At 40.0% G+C, this 16,872-nt stretch overlaps 1 protein-coding gene across 2 annotated transcripts; it reads right to left on the bottom strand.

Moving 5' to 3' along the window:
* Positions 1-25: 25 nt before the first annotated feature.
* Positions 26-14,477, bottom strand: fhl1a (four and a half LIM domains 1a). 2 transcript variants are annotated; one of them, XM_056382225.1, is made up of 6 exons: positions 14,317-14,477; positions 3,831-4,012; positions 2,961-3,138; positions 1,930-2,099; positions 1,527-1,713; positions 26-757 (listed from the first exon to the last, which is right to left on the bottom strand). In XM_056382225.1, exons 2-6 carry the CDS (start codon positions 3,984-3,986, stop codon positions 603-605), a joined length of 846 nt encoding a protein of 281 aa, XP_056238200.1. In that variant the 5' UTR covers positions 3,987-4,012; positions 14,317-14,477; the 3' UTR covers positions 26-602. The 2 variants fall into 2 exon arrangements, with proteins under 2 accessions (XP_056238200.1, XP_056238199.1); XM_056382224.1 differs by lacking the exon at positions 14,317-14,477 and adding an exon at positions 6,863-6,985.
* Positions 14,478-16,872: the final 2,395 nt, after the last annotated feature.

Raw genomic sequence — 16,872 nt, 5'->3', positions numbered from 1 at the left:
TTCTTGCTGTAAAGAAACAACAGGCTTCATTTCGCTTCCTCTTTTATTCTTGTTGTGCATTGATTTTCACTCATCAAGTCTTGAATACATGAGCAGTTTGTATTTCAGCATCAATCCCAAAAACCTAATTTGTATTTTAAATTCACTCTCTAAACATCTTTGACAATTCTCATAATCCATTCAAGCATTCAGAGGCGTAACAGATTATTAATCAAAGTATGAGCAGCAGTATGCATGAAAGAAGCATTTTATTCTCTGGAAGATTCCAGTAAGGCACTCGAAAGGCCCGGAGGAGACTAATAGTGCATATCTCATCTCACAAAACAAATTCTGTTGTCATGTTAGTATCCAAACATTGACACTATTACAAGTCGCAGCAATGTATATGTAGATAAATGATTCAAGCTAGTGCATATTTAGTTGAAATAACCACTAATCGGTCAACTTCATAAAGAGAAGCTTCACCAAAATTGACTGTTTAGACGTGTTCATGCAAATTCAGAAACAAGAGTAATATTACGTTCTAATATGTCTAAAAGCCAGTTTGTTTTTGGTGTAATTCCACTTTAAACAGTGACCATCTGCAGAGCTGCTTGTGCAGTTCACAGCTTCTTAGCACAGTCAGGGCAGTAGATATGATCTCCATTGATGATGAAGCGCTTGTTGGCCAGAGAGAGGCTGCACTTCTTGCAGTTGAAGCAGTACTCGTGCCAGGAGTAGCCCTCATAGTTCACCACGTTGGTGCCATGGCCAAACCCTGCAGAGACAGAGAGAGGAGGACAGCTGTCAGTCAGCACAAGGCACATCATTATTCTTCTGGATAACAGAAGCTATATCCAAACTGTTCTCTAGAACTTTGAGTCATTTGGTTTTCAGCACAGACTGGTGTTAAATTATGAAACAACTAAGAACCCAAATTTGAAATCAAAGATAATTTTTATGCTTTATTTGCTTACGGCAAAAACGGGATGAGCAAAAACAGAAAGAAAAATTATAAACAATGATGTAATTATAGGAATTTTCTTAAAGCTTTATTTGAAATTAATTTAAAAAATATGAATTAATTAGTTGTTTATGATCAGAAACTTTATTCCATAGATGTTTTGAATAATATGTTTGCCTGTAGAAAAATGTGACTGTGCTATGCACTGACTGAAAACTGCTGGCAGTCAACTGGAATTAATTTATTGAAAGTCTACCACTTCAATACTGTTTCTGTTTTCCCCTGTAGTTGTTTTCAGGAAATGCTTTGGAGATTATTAGGAAATTATTCAAAATTACAGACCCATAATGTAAAACATTACTAAAAGATCAACCTTTTGCTGAAATTGTTTCATGATATACTGTATCATCTGCGTTAACTGTAGCTCATCCTCCAAAATGTGTCTATTGGCCGCATTGCATCACGGTCTGATTGAGTCGTCTGAGTCGATTATAATCTGTCAGAGGTCATTGTGTTGGAAACACCCAGAAGAGGAAAAGAAACAAAATAGTTCTGCTACTGTTTTCTATTCATCTCTGCTGACCTGTGATGGGGTTCTTGCAGCCGTGGCACTTCTTGGCCACATCAGTCTTGTAGCAGTCCACGCAGTAAACGTTGTTCTCATGGGAGGTGAAGCGAGCTTCAGCCAGAGGTTTACGGCAGGTGTTGCACACGAAACACTCAGAGTGCCAGGGCTGGTCCTGGTAGCTGATCCCTCCAGAGGAGATGGGCTTAGAGGGAGACAGAGAGGCACTTTGATCATGATCTCAAAATACAACAGGGCTAGAAGGTCATTCGTTGTAACGTGAACCGTCTACGAATCGTTTATTTTGAATAGACAGGGCGCTATACTGTAGGTGATGCATGCGCTCTTACTGACTAGCAAACTGATGAATGTTTTTACAGTCACAAAACATATAAAACAAAGGTACACTCAGTGCTTGTACCTGCTTGCAGTGGAAGCATTTCTTGGCAAACTTCTTGTCATGGCAGGGAGCACAGTAGATGTCTTCACCCTTGGTCAGGAAACTCTGTGTGCGGATCGGCTGCTTGCAGTCAAGGCAGGTGAAGCACTCCTCGTGCCACACCTTGTTCTTGTACTCCACGTTCTTGGATCCTGAAGCACAAACCCAAAATAAAACCAACCATTTGAACTGAAAGTTAATGGACTCTTCAGTCCTTCACCTACAGTGTCGTTTCCCCTTTTTGTTTATTCATAGGTAGTGTTATGGTGTCATTTTATTCCGCTCTGTTCAACATTATCATATATATTTTGTATCAGCTTGTGCCATTTCTTTATTGGAGCTTAATGATGCCTTATACTGAGAGAAATATACAAACCCAAGATGTTTTCATGATCACACCATTACATCAAACGCATAAGCCCGACCATATTTGGAAACTTTGGGATCTTGACTAGAATTTGAAATAAAGATCTTATGGGTTTGAACAAAGTTTGCAGCCACATTATCAGTTTGTGATGCATGACCCACCGGTGGGCCACTTCTTGTTGAATTACAACAATTAATGGATACTGGAGCGGCACAAATGAGGAAGCTGGCTATTCTTGGAGCTGCTAATAATAATATGTTTATTTAGCCACTTGCACTTCAATTACACAGTGCTTTATATAGAAAAACAATACCAAAGGGAGGTCAAAACAGAGGTCAAGTGCAGTAAAATAGCATTATAAAAAAGCAGATGGAGTCACAAGTATGAAAAGGGTATAGATTTAGATATAAATTATTATTGGATTATAGATTATACAGATTTACAGAATATGTTTGTTGCAACTGAGCTCTAACCACTTCAAATCAGTAAGAAGGACACAGATGAAAACACAAATACAGAAATCTCTGTTCTACCTTTGTCAGGAAACTGTGTGCTCATGTAGGCCCACATCACTCATAGAAATAAACCAGAGGAGAAGATAGGTTTTCAGGGTCTTTAAAACACAAAAGTATAACAGCGAACCCACCTGGCATGACCACCTTATAGCAGCCCTGGCACCGGTTGCCATCCTCGCGGGAGCCACACTTGCCACACATTATCTTGCCATCATCCCGCGCGCTGAACGGCTCGCTGGCCAAGGGCTTGTAGCACTTGGCGCAGCGGAAACAGTCCTCATGCCAGTAGCGGTTCTTATGGTGCAGCTCCTGAGCACAGACAGGAGGCACAGGGTGAGCAGAGGAGCCCTCACTGAGTCCTCACGCAGACCTCATTAAAGTGGAGTTTTGTTCACTCATCATGTGGACCAAGGCTCGGGGCCAGACTACAGAACAAGCCCATGTGGCAGGCATTAAAGTGGAGATGAAGTTAACTGGGATGTGGTGAGCCGTGAAGAAGTTAGGGGATTTAGATGGTGGAAATGCCATATAAAGTATTTAAGTCCCATTAGTAGTAATAACTAACTTTTTTACACATTTAACTGACTGTGACTGAGTGGTGAGAGTGGTTTGGAAGCACAGGCTGCTGCTGGATGACAACTGAAGACTGAGAGCTCTCTGAACACAAACAAAAGTAGATGCATTCACTTTCTTTCACTTAGTCTCTTCTTATCTTAACAACTTTTTTTCATGGAAAACATTTTGACAAAAATCACAGGTGTAAATAATAAAATTGCTGGTGGTTGAATTTCAATTCAGTTTCATTAAGAAAGAAAATTCTCTCAAATGTTTTCAGAAATGACTGTATATTTAATTCAACATATTGTATTTTATCATATTTTACAGGCTGCAACATCTGTCTGGACTGACCATAAGAGACTCCTTTTTGTTACTATATTACTTATAGGCTAGGTCACGTCCTCCTTCACTCATTCATCTTCACTCACACACACACATTTCACCTTGGAATCAGCACCAATGGGGCGTCTGCACTCTGCGCAGGTGTTGGCACAGAGCTTATCGAAACACTTGGTGCACACGTGCTTGTCGTCCTTCTTCACATACTTCTTCCCATGCAGGTTGTCACGGCAGTAGTAGCAGTCGAAGCGGTCAGTCATGGTGGAGGTAAGATAACTCCTGGGACCTGTGGAAACACAAGAGGTCATCAGACACAGAGCCTCTATCCTCCCATCGTGACTGCTGATTTTTCCATTAGACACCAGATGGGGACAGTGTTGCCTTTAATAACACACCCAAGACTCAGTGAGCAATGCAAGTCAGAGCAAAAGGTCCTGTTCAGCAACTACTAATATATTTTATTTATACAGTTGAGCACTTAAAACATCGTATACTTGAGTCAAAGTGCTTTACAGTGTGTATGTGTGCGTGTGTGTGTGTGTGTGGGGGGGGGGGGGGGGGTAGAACAAAAGAAATGAGGGGATAAAGTTCAAGATGAGCGAAAACAAATCCCACACATTGATGACTAGAATGGTGAACAGCAAAATGATGCCCGAGGCAGTTAATGTACTGTCTCTCTGACCTTAGTATGCAAAACAAATGTATGCAGAGGAAGCCTATTTTATGTTTTTCTGTTTTCCCACTAAGACACAGTGAGATGCACCTCTAACAGCAGCATACCAAACTGATGAGGGAAGTGAGAGTGATGTAAAAAAAAAAAAAAAGAAAGAAAAACATCTAGTTCGTTCTGAAAAGCTCAGAGCTCATATTTTAAGACCGTCTGGCTCATTCCCTTCACCTCCCACCTCGAAGACCTCCCACCCCCCACCTGAGTCCGGCCCACACTCTCTCTGTTGTCTGCATTTGGAGCAGGTCATTTGATCGGCCTTTGTTGTAAACACTCTAAAACCGAGTTGCCTTTGCTTCTTCATTCATCAACATTCCTGCTCTCCCATCACAGGCATCCGCTGGGAGCAGATTGAACCGTTTCCTGGAACAACTGTGGGCAGGGTGGAACATATCGACATATTAAGCCTTATCTACATCACTTTAAAGCCCCTCCCCTCTCTCAGGATGTCAGAACCAGCAGCTGAACATTGTGTGAACTTTAGCAAAAGCAATTTATTCAGCGTGACACGTATCATTTTAATCCGGTCAGAACAACACGAGCGATGGAGGAAACAATGGATGGAATGGCATTTTGTCCTAGTAACCATAGGAGCAAGGAAAATATTTATGAAAGGGGACTGCAGCCATTTAAGTGGGATGTGCTACACAGCCGTGTGAAAGATATGAGCCTCCCAGAGTGAGGTATGTGCCCCTGCTGCATGTGGATGGATAGATGGGAGAGGGTTTTGGAGGAAGAGAACTATCTGCAGCTGTGCAGCAGGGATACAGACTGTACTGAGCCCTGACACGCCCCACTCCGCCTACACACCTCCATTTAATGGCAGTGAAACACAGTCAGTCATGTCAAATCACACACACAATACGCATGCTCTCATTACTGAGCAGAGATCTATTTTAGACTTGGACCCTCTATTTAAAGTACGTTGACCTTCCAGAAGGGACTAATGGAGAAGGATGCAGAGGGATGACGACTGGGACTGCTATTGTGGTTCCAGTTGAGATGTGTCCAGAACTTTAATCTTTTGTTACAAACAGTGTGACAGCTGCTCCCTGTCAAACAGGCGTGGTATGTACCGACGCTCAGCTGTGGAGGGAGAGGAGTATACCACTGTGGTCCCTTTAGGGACAAGTCCTCTTTAGCCGGAAAGGTCAGAGTGAGACCAGTTTGAGAGGTGAGTCAGAGACTGGATAGAGCGGATCAAAGACCATATGACCCAGAGAGCATATCAGCCAAATCAACAGCTACACTTTGGAAACTTTCTGTTCTCTGCCCACAGCGTGTTCTCTTAAAAGCAGACCCTCTACGAAATCAGGTCATTTTTAACCTAATCACATCTCATTATCATGTTGCTATGCAGAAAAAAATAAATGCATTTCAACAACAACCACAAGAAAAAAACAACAATTCAAATGTTCCTTTGCCTCCCAACATGCATCAAGAAATTATAAATGGAGGAGAGCTCTACTTCAAGATGATACTTTTAATATCATTCCTCCATCCATTAGCTATACCGCTTGTCCTCCTCAGGGTCGCAGGGGAGGCTGCAGCCAATCCCAGCTGAAATTGAGAAAGAGGTGGAGCACACCCTGGACAGGTCGCCCGTCTCACAGAGCACATAGAGATAAAAAAATAAAAATCACACTCACATTCACACCTATGGGCAATTAAGAGTCACCAACTCACCCGGTTCAAATCCAGAATCTTCTCACTGTGAGGTGACAGTGCTAACCACTGCGTCACTCTGCCACATTTTATTATCATATAATTACAAATAATTTGGTCATTTGCCTTTCTTTTGACCCCAGTAAAAGCATGAGTTAAAGGTTTGGGTTAAATACTCCCTTAAATTCCTGTGGTTATTATAATGAACTTCATCTGACAGGTTGTGGTTTAGTTTATCAGAATGAAAAAGTATAAACCTGAAGCAGTGCATCAGCTCAATGCAATGCAATACAATGCGTAAATAGTTCTCCCAAACACAAGCAGGGGACAATTTTTGATTTTATAGTTGGGCATTTAATAAAACAACAAAAGCACCAAAAAGCTGAGTGGACCTTTGAGTTTATGGACTTTTGCACCGTCAAACTCATGACTTCATTATAAAGAACCAAATAAACTGAAGGACCAAGTTTTCCTTTAAAGGTAGAAAAAGTCCTCCACCCTCTAAAGCTGAATAAACCACTTGAAATCCACTGGACTATCTGAAAGTGCACTGTCAAACAAGGAGAAAACAGGGCTGTTTTTCTAAGCTCCTAAAAGATTTTGGAGCTAAATTGTTTTCACAGGACAGCGGCAATATGTTAAACATCTTTTACTAATTCATTGTTAATGTACGACAATTCCAACAGAGCTTAAACATGCCAATGGTGCAGCTGATTACAAAAAGTAATACATTCTTATTTTTACCTGAGTGTTTGTAGAAAGTCATGTTTGGTTCCAGTCAGGAGGAGAAGAAGGAGAAAAGAGAGACAACACAACGACAGGAGGAGACAGTAGCATCCACAGAAGGTCAAACCCTGAGACCATACGCCTCGCTAACTTATGGGGGGCTGTATATACCCCTCTGTGACCCACACGCACCGCCGACCCCACATCCAAATCCAACCTTCGGCCCCTGCAGTCCTTTTTAGGGTATGCATTGGAGGACAGAGCGGATGAGAGAGAGTATGATGCTGAGGGGATAGATTAGGTGAGATTGGATTCAACTCCTGTAACATTAGAAGGTAAAAAAAAAAGAAAACACAGTCTGAGGATTTTGAACGATAGCCATGAGGGATAAAAGATACTCCCACTGCCCTGACATTAAAAAGTTTTGTTATCGAGTGTTCACAACATGTACAGATGACATGTAGGATCACTTAACATCATAACTCTAAAGGATGACTCACAGGAGGAGCATGTTAATGACTGAGCTGAGGAGAGACAAAGAGTGGTCAAGTGTTATGTGAGTATTGATTTTCTTCTTATATCTTCAAAACTGTGTGTATACATATTTACAACTTTATATCACATGTTCCAGATGGTAAAATGGTATGCTGAAAACTAAACTGTGAAGAATAGGACAGGAAAAAAACTATATGATCATGAGAACTGGATTCTTTGGAGCTTTAAAATCCTGCTAAAAAGCACAGGTATTTTGAATGTCATTAAACCCTCAACACATTTTAAGTTGATATGGTGAATGTGTTAGCAAACAATAGCCTATTTTCCTATCCAGCTGTTGCAGGGGAACATTGAGTTGTGTTTCTGGCCACCTGGTGAATGTAAGTCCTATAATCACCCTCTTTTAGCTCTGTCTTGGGTCTCCACCAGATCCTGGGGGAAATATTTGTCTCTTTAGCTTCTATAAAACCAAAACAAAGAGCTGAAAGATGCTAAAAAGCTCTGAGGAGCTGAGGGGAGTTGAAGGGAGCTGAGCGGAGCTGCAGAGTCACACGATAACTCTCTGTATAATGTGTCAGTAACCACATTATACACAGTCATTATATCCATAGCTACAATCATATCGATTATAGTGCTTTAGATTCAGTTACACCATACTACACTGCATCAGGATCAAAACCATCATCGTTATCATTATCTATTCTGCAGTAAAGCAAATGTGGCACTACAGACGACACTTAACTCTGATTGGTTTTCACTTTTAGAGTCAGGCGAGCTTAAATACAGAAATATAGGATCATTATGGCAATGAGAGGAAACTGAGAGAAACCTCAAAGACTGGCTACAACAAGAAATAAATCAGTTGGTTAGACTCGTGGTAAACTCACTGACCTCAGATAGAACAATAATACTTTACTTTTCAAAGGAAAGACTCATCTTTTAACTATATGAAATACCCTTCTTCTTATATTAGACACCCAACAAATCAATATAGTGAGCTGTGTGTGTGTGTGTGTGTGTGTGTGTGTGTGTGTGTGTGTGTGTGTGTGTGTGTGTGTGTGTGTGTGTGTGTGTGTCTGTGTGTGTGTGTGTGTGTGTGTGTGTGTGTTTGTGCTCAGTGGTTTAAATGGCATCTGGCTGTACTTACAGATTTGATTTGGTCCATTACCATGGAACACAACATTACATCTCTCTCCCTTCATAATCTATCACCCAATTGCTCTGAACTCACAAAGACTAATTAATGTGCAGGAAGGCGCCACAACTCCCAGCCTACAAAAACCTCCCTAATAGATGAACAGCTTTGTGTTTAGGACATCAGGATATTTCTTCTTCTTCCACTACATCTTTACATACATATTCAAATTGGATTGTTCTAGTTCCAAATGCTTTCATCTCTGACCAGACACTTTGATTTCAAATCTCTGCCTTCATCTCTTCATCTGCACCGAGATTCATTCCTCTCTGGACTCAGATCCTTTGCAGTGTTGGATTGATGTGGATTTTGACTGTCAGAGGTCGGGAAAAATAGACTGAACAGGCGATTCTTCTTTCCAAATTAACAATTAACAGATGGAAGATGGATGAACTGCGAGTACAGCCTAACAATATATGAAAGGTCCAATATTACCAGGGGGCAGCTTTAAATTAATACATGAACTGTGCATAATGCAAAATACGGTGATCAAGGCAATTCAGAAACTATTGAAATTCCATTATTAACAATTTTATTGGAGTCATTCGAGTTAGCAAAGTGAGACAGGAACCCAATGGTAGCTCAATTAGTATTAACATCATCTGAACAAATGGAGGTTGTTTAAAGCTACATGTTATTGAATGTGCAGGGTGAAAACAGTATATAGCATAAATTTACAGCCATGTTGTTGACAACAAATACTTCAAAGCAAACTAACAGCTAAATTAACTAGGTAACTACTCAGTTTTATCTGATAGACATTTTCTATTCTATTTCATCTCTTACCTTCTTGGTTTATGCCATATGCTAATTTGTATGTAACATGGAATAAAAAACATATTCCCTTACTTATCCTGTATAAGCCAAATATCAGTTGTTTTCAGAGGACATTTTCTGCTTTTATGTTTCATATGAACACCACCAAAAGTCCAGTGGTGAAGTTATAAAATCTTGTCAATGATATAACATTTCTTAGTGGTAAACAAAAACAGCCCAAACTCTTCATTTGAGAATATTTTTTAAATGTTTGCCAGACTACTGTAACCAAAACTAAATAAACAAACTAAAGGACATATTTGCTTATCCACTGGCTTCCTGTTTTGATTTTCTGGCAGCACTAATATAAAGTACATCTGTCGTCAGGCTGTGTGCTGCACATTAACAGTCTCATCTGGTGATCTTGTTAACTCTACCAGTAACTGCCGTCCTGACAGACAATAACGCTGGAATCTGGTGCCCACCTCCCCACCTGCCATCTCTTAAGCCCATGCTTTTAAAAGAACAAAAATAACTCCTGATCATCTGGAAAAATAAACAAAACTATAAATATATTTTTTTCCAAATAAAAGAATCAAGGTTAATAATGTAGCTGGTGATGTTACTAATTTGCCATTTTTAGATTTTGAGAGAAAACAAGCATAAAGGTTTTAAATCTGTCCTTACCACTCATGGAAACAAACAGTAATAAACTCTCTCACGTATCGTGCATGCTTTTGAAACTCAGCCTATCATGAAATGCAATGCATGCCATGAATTGTTTGGTAGGTGTAGCTTCTTGGCTATCAGCCCATCATCAAGCACCTCTCTACATGGTGGATTTGAGGTTTGGTGGCACATAGAAACAGGAAATCTGACCTGTACTTCCTGAGCATATGAGAGCAAATATCTCAGTATGACTGGAACAAGGAGCCACACTCTTTCTCTGTCACTGTTAGTGTCTGAGAGCTTGTTTCTCAACACAACCTTTCGCCCCCTCAATCCATGTGTCTCAGTCACCCTCCAAATCTGGTTAGTGGGCAGACAGACCAGTGACAGACTGAGCCACACTATCTCTGTAAGGGGAACAATGACTCACCATGCACACACAGAAAAACACAGCAACAAGAAACACGCTGTCACTAGTCCACACGCAGAGCTGTATTACAACAGGGACATAAGGTCAGTAAGCAGCCGAAGAAATCAGGGTGTGGCTGCAAGACCCAGACACACTGAGGTCAAATATGTCTGGACAAAAGGCCGTGAGGGGAGCTCTATCAACACAGTAACACTCCTGTTGGAAGGATATAGCTTGGATAGGAGTGTTGCCAACACACAAACATGTACACAAACACACACTCACACAAGCACTTTCAGATAAAGCCCTCTCTGTAGACCAGCGGCACTTCATCTCTCTCACTGGTTTCACATGACTCAAGCCTCAACACTGAGCAATATGTTACAGAGAAGAAGAAATCTAATTGTGCGATTGACTATGGGTTCAATATCACAGTCATACACATAAACCAACATAAGCCATAAAGCATTCATGGACAGCGCACGTCAGTCTCTGTAACACAAGGTTTTTCTCAAGACTTGCATCACTCACCCCTCAGGGAGTCGGTGCAATACAAAGTTACACTTTCTGTTTGTACATAAAAATAGACATCTTCTTTCTTTTTATCTTGCTGCCGTCATCCTTCACTATGGGCCACTTAAAGGTGAAGCCTCAGTTACTTAACCCATGTCCTCGTTATCGTTTATTGCTCCATGTTAGACTGACCCGGGGCAGTTTTACCACGAAACAGAAGTGCACATAAGAGGAGACATAAAATCTGAGATGGAACGTGGTAAGAATTTACTCAGGCAATCCAATTAGTTTGAGGTACTATTACTTTACTAATCCTATTTTACTTTAATGCTCCTTAAATTTATACTTCACCATGTTAGAGGGAAATATTGTAATTTTTACTCTGCTACAGTTAACTGACAGTTATCGTTACTTTCCAGGATTATTTTATGTACAGTACATATCATCAGCCACTTCAAATATAATTTGTTAGAGACCCACATCTAACAGGATTCAAATTAGTTGAAATTAGCTCAGCCATGACCGGCTACAATAATAACAAAAATAACACAATTTTTATAATGCGTACTTTTACGTTCTATATTTGTATTACGTATCTGTTCATCTGTGAACAGACTGAGCATGTTTTATCTACTGTAACATTAGTATTTAGAGACAAGCAGAGAAAACCAGCTGGAGGCGCTGGTGTGGGGCTTTCACACAATATCTCAGATTTTCAATGGAAAAGGCACAAAAACGAGTTCAGATAAAATCCCTTCAAATGTCAATGAACTGCATTATAGTTTTATTTCTTACCTTTTTCTGCTGTATTTGTGTGTATGAATAGTAAAAAAATAAAAAATTCAACCTTGAACTGTTCTATAGCCATATTTGGACATTACATTTGTACATACATTTGTATAGACAACTTTGTCTTCCTGGTAGCTTTATATTTTCTTTAACTAAATGAGACATCAGACTTATAGATGAGTTTGTGCTAAAAAGACACCAGGAGTAAAAAAAAAAAAAGAAAAAAAAAGAGTAATGACCATTTGAAATGTTTAATGTTTAATGAAACTCAGGACAAATGAGATGATCCTAGTACATTTTGCTATAGGTGACATTTTTAATGCAGGCATGTTACCTTTTAGAGTAAAGTTGCACTGTGGTATTGATACTTTTACTTAAGGATCTGAGAACATCCTCCATAACTACAAGAAATCATGAACTGGATTCTTCTCTTTAAAAATCTTACAGAAGGCGTCCAACCCTCTTATTCTCCCTGACTACTTATTGGGGCTCTTGAACTTTTCTCAAATCTTTTATTCACAAAGTAATCATGTGCTTTTCAGCTGAGGCTTTTCTCTAGCTGAAGAGGAGAGGCGGGAGAGGACAGCAGCAGAGGACAAGTAGTTCAATATCCACAAGAGAGGATATTGCCTCCACTTAGCTCGTTCAGCCCACACACACAAATAAGCAGCATTGCCTATTTAGGAGTCTTGTGCTGAGCTGGTGAGTGTGCTGTTTCATGTGTTTCGTCAACTCGGTCATCTACACACAGGCACATCCTCTCTCCCTCTCCCTTTCTGTAACTGCTCCATTTGCAAGAATAAAAGAAATGATGAAACGATCCTCTCAACAAAGGCATGCCTCTGCCTGAACAAACTGCAGGCACCAAAGCTCTCAGTCGCCTCAACATGGCAAATATCCTGCTGCGGGCCTGATGGAGAGGAGACCTCACAGGCACTGACATACAACAGCTTCACTGAGGGTTGATATAAATTATACACCACATACCGAGCGTTATAAATGAATCATCTCTAACTGTGCTGTTGGATTTGTACAGTGCCTTTGTGCTGATTTTACATCAAAATTTAAAAATAGAAGCTTATTATATAGCCTTAAAAGTGATTTATAAATTGCTGCATGAAAAAAACTGACGCACTAAAGAAAGAGCAGTCTTTTCAAGTTTAAAGTGGGTTAATTTATATCTCAGAAAAGTACAAAGTTTTTATGGGTTCTGAAGGATGGTGAAGTCATACTGAAGCCACAAGGAGGTCCAGTGTGCCAGAGAAAGGATCGTAATCTCCAGGTCTCTTTAATGACATCATGCATTTGGTTTGGCAGCTGCCCAAACCCGAAGGGAGGAGACGGTACGATGACGCATGTTTTAACAGTTTCACATGGTACCTTTGGGCTCTGCTGTTCATTATACAGACACCAGCATCACGGCAGAACAATACTATTACTACACACCATTTGATCCATGAGATAAATAGATATCACATCTGTTGCAACAGTCCTGCAGCTATTACTGCCTTATTGTGGTGGATTGCATTACATTACATTTAGACATTGTGAGGAAGGGCTTTTCAGAATATGAGGTGCGGTAAAACAGTGTAGCACAGTCCAATACAACAATTCCACTATAATGATATCCTTTCAAATGACTATAGATTCGAATCAACTCACACTGACAACAAAACTTTACATCATAATTCATTAGTTTGTCTAATTATTACAGAGCTATTGCTTTGGCTTACATCACACACTGATAGGACAGTGCCTACCTCCTGCAAATATACACCTTGAGAATTTACTTCTTTTTTTTTTTTAATTTTTAGTTCTTGTACACTTGGATCATAATGGATGAGTTATTGGTTATGAGAGCTCATATGAGAGCTCTTTTAATGAAGCAAAAGTAGCAGCACCATGAAGCCTCACATCCAACATGACATCATTATATAACATATATTAACTTGTAAGCGCTACTTTAATGTTGCAGTTGGTTGAGTTTAACTTCTTCATAAACTGAATCATATTCTATAAAGTGATCATATGCTTTGTATGAGGACTTTTTCTTTCTTCATGAGCTCCAGGGACTTAAACTGGACAAGACTCTCGCCGCTTTCACTCAGATTGTGGATTGCACCACCAGATAACAGGACCCTGGACCTGCTGTATGCTAAAGTCACCTTGCACCTTGCACATCACTTTTACAATATTTCCATCTGAAATGAAGTGGAAGACAAGTGCAAAGTAGCAGGAAATGTAAATGGAGAGGTTTATCCCTGAAATTAAAAAGTCAAAAAATTAACTTGATCAAAAGAAAAAGAAAAAAGACATAAGCATCTATTATTGAAAATTAGAGATGTTGGCAGATAGATACGTGCCATTGCACTGCCAAACTGATGCACAGCAATACCACGGGTCCCAGAGCAGTCAGGTACACTCAAAGAAACTTGTCGCACTTTAGTAAAGTCCTTCTGTGTAACTGACTCATGTCGGAAATGTCACTGCGATTAAAGAACAGCTGCAATTACGCATCGGACGTAAGTAAAGCTCTAAAGTGAACCACATAACATCCTTCGTTTTCTGTCGCGCTACCTGTTAAACGCCACCTGAAGTGAACCACCATGATAATGTGAGTTGAACACAGCTGTGGTTTGGACTCACCTCTCAAAGCGAACAGCTGAAGCGCCTTTCACTCGACACCAGCGGTGTGTATGTCTGTCTGTGTGTGTGTGTGTGTGTGTATGTGTGTGTGTGTCCGGTGGGTTTGGCCGAAGGTAAAATCTGCGGAGGCAACGCAGCTTTAAAGGACAGAGAGAGCAGAGAAAAAAAACACATGCAGGACATGAGCCAAACCTCTGTAAGCTCTCATAAACAATGACCTCAACTAGGAATTTACAAGCTCTCTTAGTAGAGTTCTTATTGGCCCGAAACTTTCCTGCATCATGAGACTTAAAAATGACCTTTTTGTAAAGGAAGGTAGGTCTGCAGTGAGTTCTCCACTTATGTTATTAATTATCCTGGTGTTCTTTGTGTATTTCTGCCGTTTACAAATGAGGCCCCCCCATGTTAAGTTGACACACTTTTGCCCAACTTCTGTATTGGCCTCACTCATCTCCTTGTTTGGTAGCGAATAGAGGAATTACATCAAGATGACTCATTCTTAACCCAAAGTAAATACGTGCCGCCTGTAAATTTAACCCTCAAAGTTAATCCATTATAATTACAAATGCATGGTTAAATGCCCAAAAAGCTGGTCCTGTTAAATAACACACACATGCCAGCTCTTATTATATAAAGTGTGTCATTGAGACTAAACAGCTATTTGCATCATTGCTTGAACTACAGCCAAAGTGTATCCATCCACAGAGATAAACTCATAACTCTCTAAGAATTAGATGAGAGTGAAGATACATTGCTAGTGCAGCCAAGAAGAAGAAACAAATGGAGGATTTTATGGTCATAAGGTCACGTTTGTTGTGTTTAAGGTGTCAGGGTTACTCAAACATCAGGTCATCATGCTGTCACATTACATATATCTGCACGTGTATAAACTCTTGACTGATAACTCATTATATGACTGTAAACATGGGATTCCTGTGTGTATAAACATCTGGTATAAACATCACCACATCAAGTCTGTTTTTACATGAGATCAGGGTTACAAGCCACGAGTTTGGTCAGTGCATCTTCCTCTGAGATGTTTTACTGTGCACATTTGCAATAGTAAGGGCAGGTTTTCATTTAATGAAAGCAGCATTTCACTAAACCAATAAAACACCAGTTAAAGGACGTATTCAAATGTGACAGAAGGTGCAACAAGGTACAGGTGTAATAGAAGAAAAAATTTTTAAAAAAATGGAGTTACAGCCATTTTTGTGTGGTTAATAGCGTCATGATTTAAATTTTGCAAACAAAAAATCTCAGCACTTGGTGGAGTAATCACTGAGGAATTTGTCATGATCAACATCATCACCAACTGTGGGGAATGAGTGGGAATCAAGTTAAAAGACAAACAGTTTGAGAGAGGGAGAGAGAAAGAGAGAGGGAGATCTACTCGAGCCAGAGCTAAGTGGCTCTTTAAAACTACTATTTCCTCTCTGGACAGTTGCTCCACTATACAGACATTCTTGAGCAGACTGAGGGAGTTGTGTCCATATTAGGAACATGTTACCTGATATCTGGCACAAATCGAGCCAGAGGGGAAAAAAATGCCACCAGTCTTGGCTGTGCAGGGTGTGGCTTTTCACATTAACACCAATCTTGCCCCTGAAATTTATTACTGAAAATAAATGTACTCCAAAAAAAAAAAAAAAAAAGTTTACTGTTCTTCAACAACATCTTTGATTCCAATCATAACATTGGCCTCAATCAAATAAGGAATCAAGCAAACTATACTAACAGAGGTTTTTGGACTTTTTCTCCATAACATCACATTTATTGGACTAAAGCTTGGGTGCATTTCGTTCATTCGATTCCTGTGGGGAAAATGAACTCTTTAGCACTTGGACATGTTATCTTCACTCACAAATGATCAGAAAGGTAAGGAGTGACTAACCTGCTACAAAATGAGACCCACCTGCTGCGGTGATGTGTGGATCCCAATATGCTTTACTCAGATACAATCAGGAGACTTAGAGCTTTCAAACAATGTATAATTTATCAAGATTGAGTGAAGACTGAGTGCAGCCCAGACCAAAACACACCTAAAGCAACACTACCGAGGCCAAAGTGTCCCACAGGTGGGACGGCGTGTTTTGCGACCCCTTCAAAGTTGGACCAAAGATTGACTTTCTCCTCTCGTATCGTTTCTTTTGAATAACTTTTAGAAGAATGAAAAAACAAAACAAAACAAAAATTCCAGGTTAGGAATTACTATGCTTCTTATTTTTGGGATTAACCCTGTTGTTGACCAAGGCCACCCAGCCCCAGTTTGAAGTTGAGTTTATTCCACTGAAATATTTGAAGAGTTTTAATAGCTTGTAGACTTGGGCTACCTGCCATATTCCACAGCTATGAAGATTATAAACCTGTGCTTAGCATAATATGAAAACCCCTTCTCAGATTTATGAAACTCAAATAAAATCATTTCTGGCACTAATCTTGTTTCACATTTCTTGTGGATGATCTCTGAAGCTCGACAGCTGCATTCTTCATTCACAACCCAGACATCAACAAAAAAGGAAGCAAGGTAAATGAGGAAGCCATTACAGCGAGGGC

This window comes from Seriola aureovittata, chromosome 8, assembly GCF_021018895.1.
Source record: "Seriola aureovittata isolate HTS-2021-v1 ecotype China chromosome 8, ASM2101889v1, whole genome shotgun sequence".
Lineage (NCBI taxonomy): Eukaryota > Metazoa > Chordata > Actinopteri > Carangiformes > Carangidae > Seriola > Seriola aureovittata.
This window is presented reverse-complemented; position numbering and strand designations above follow the sequence as displayed.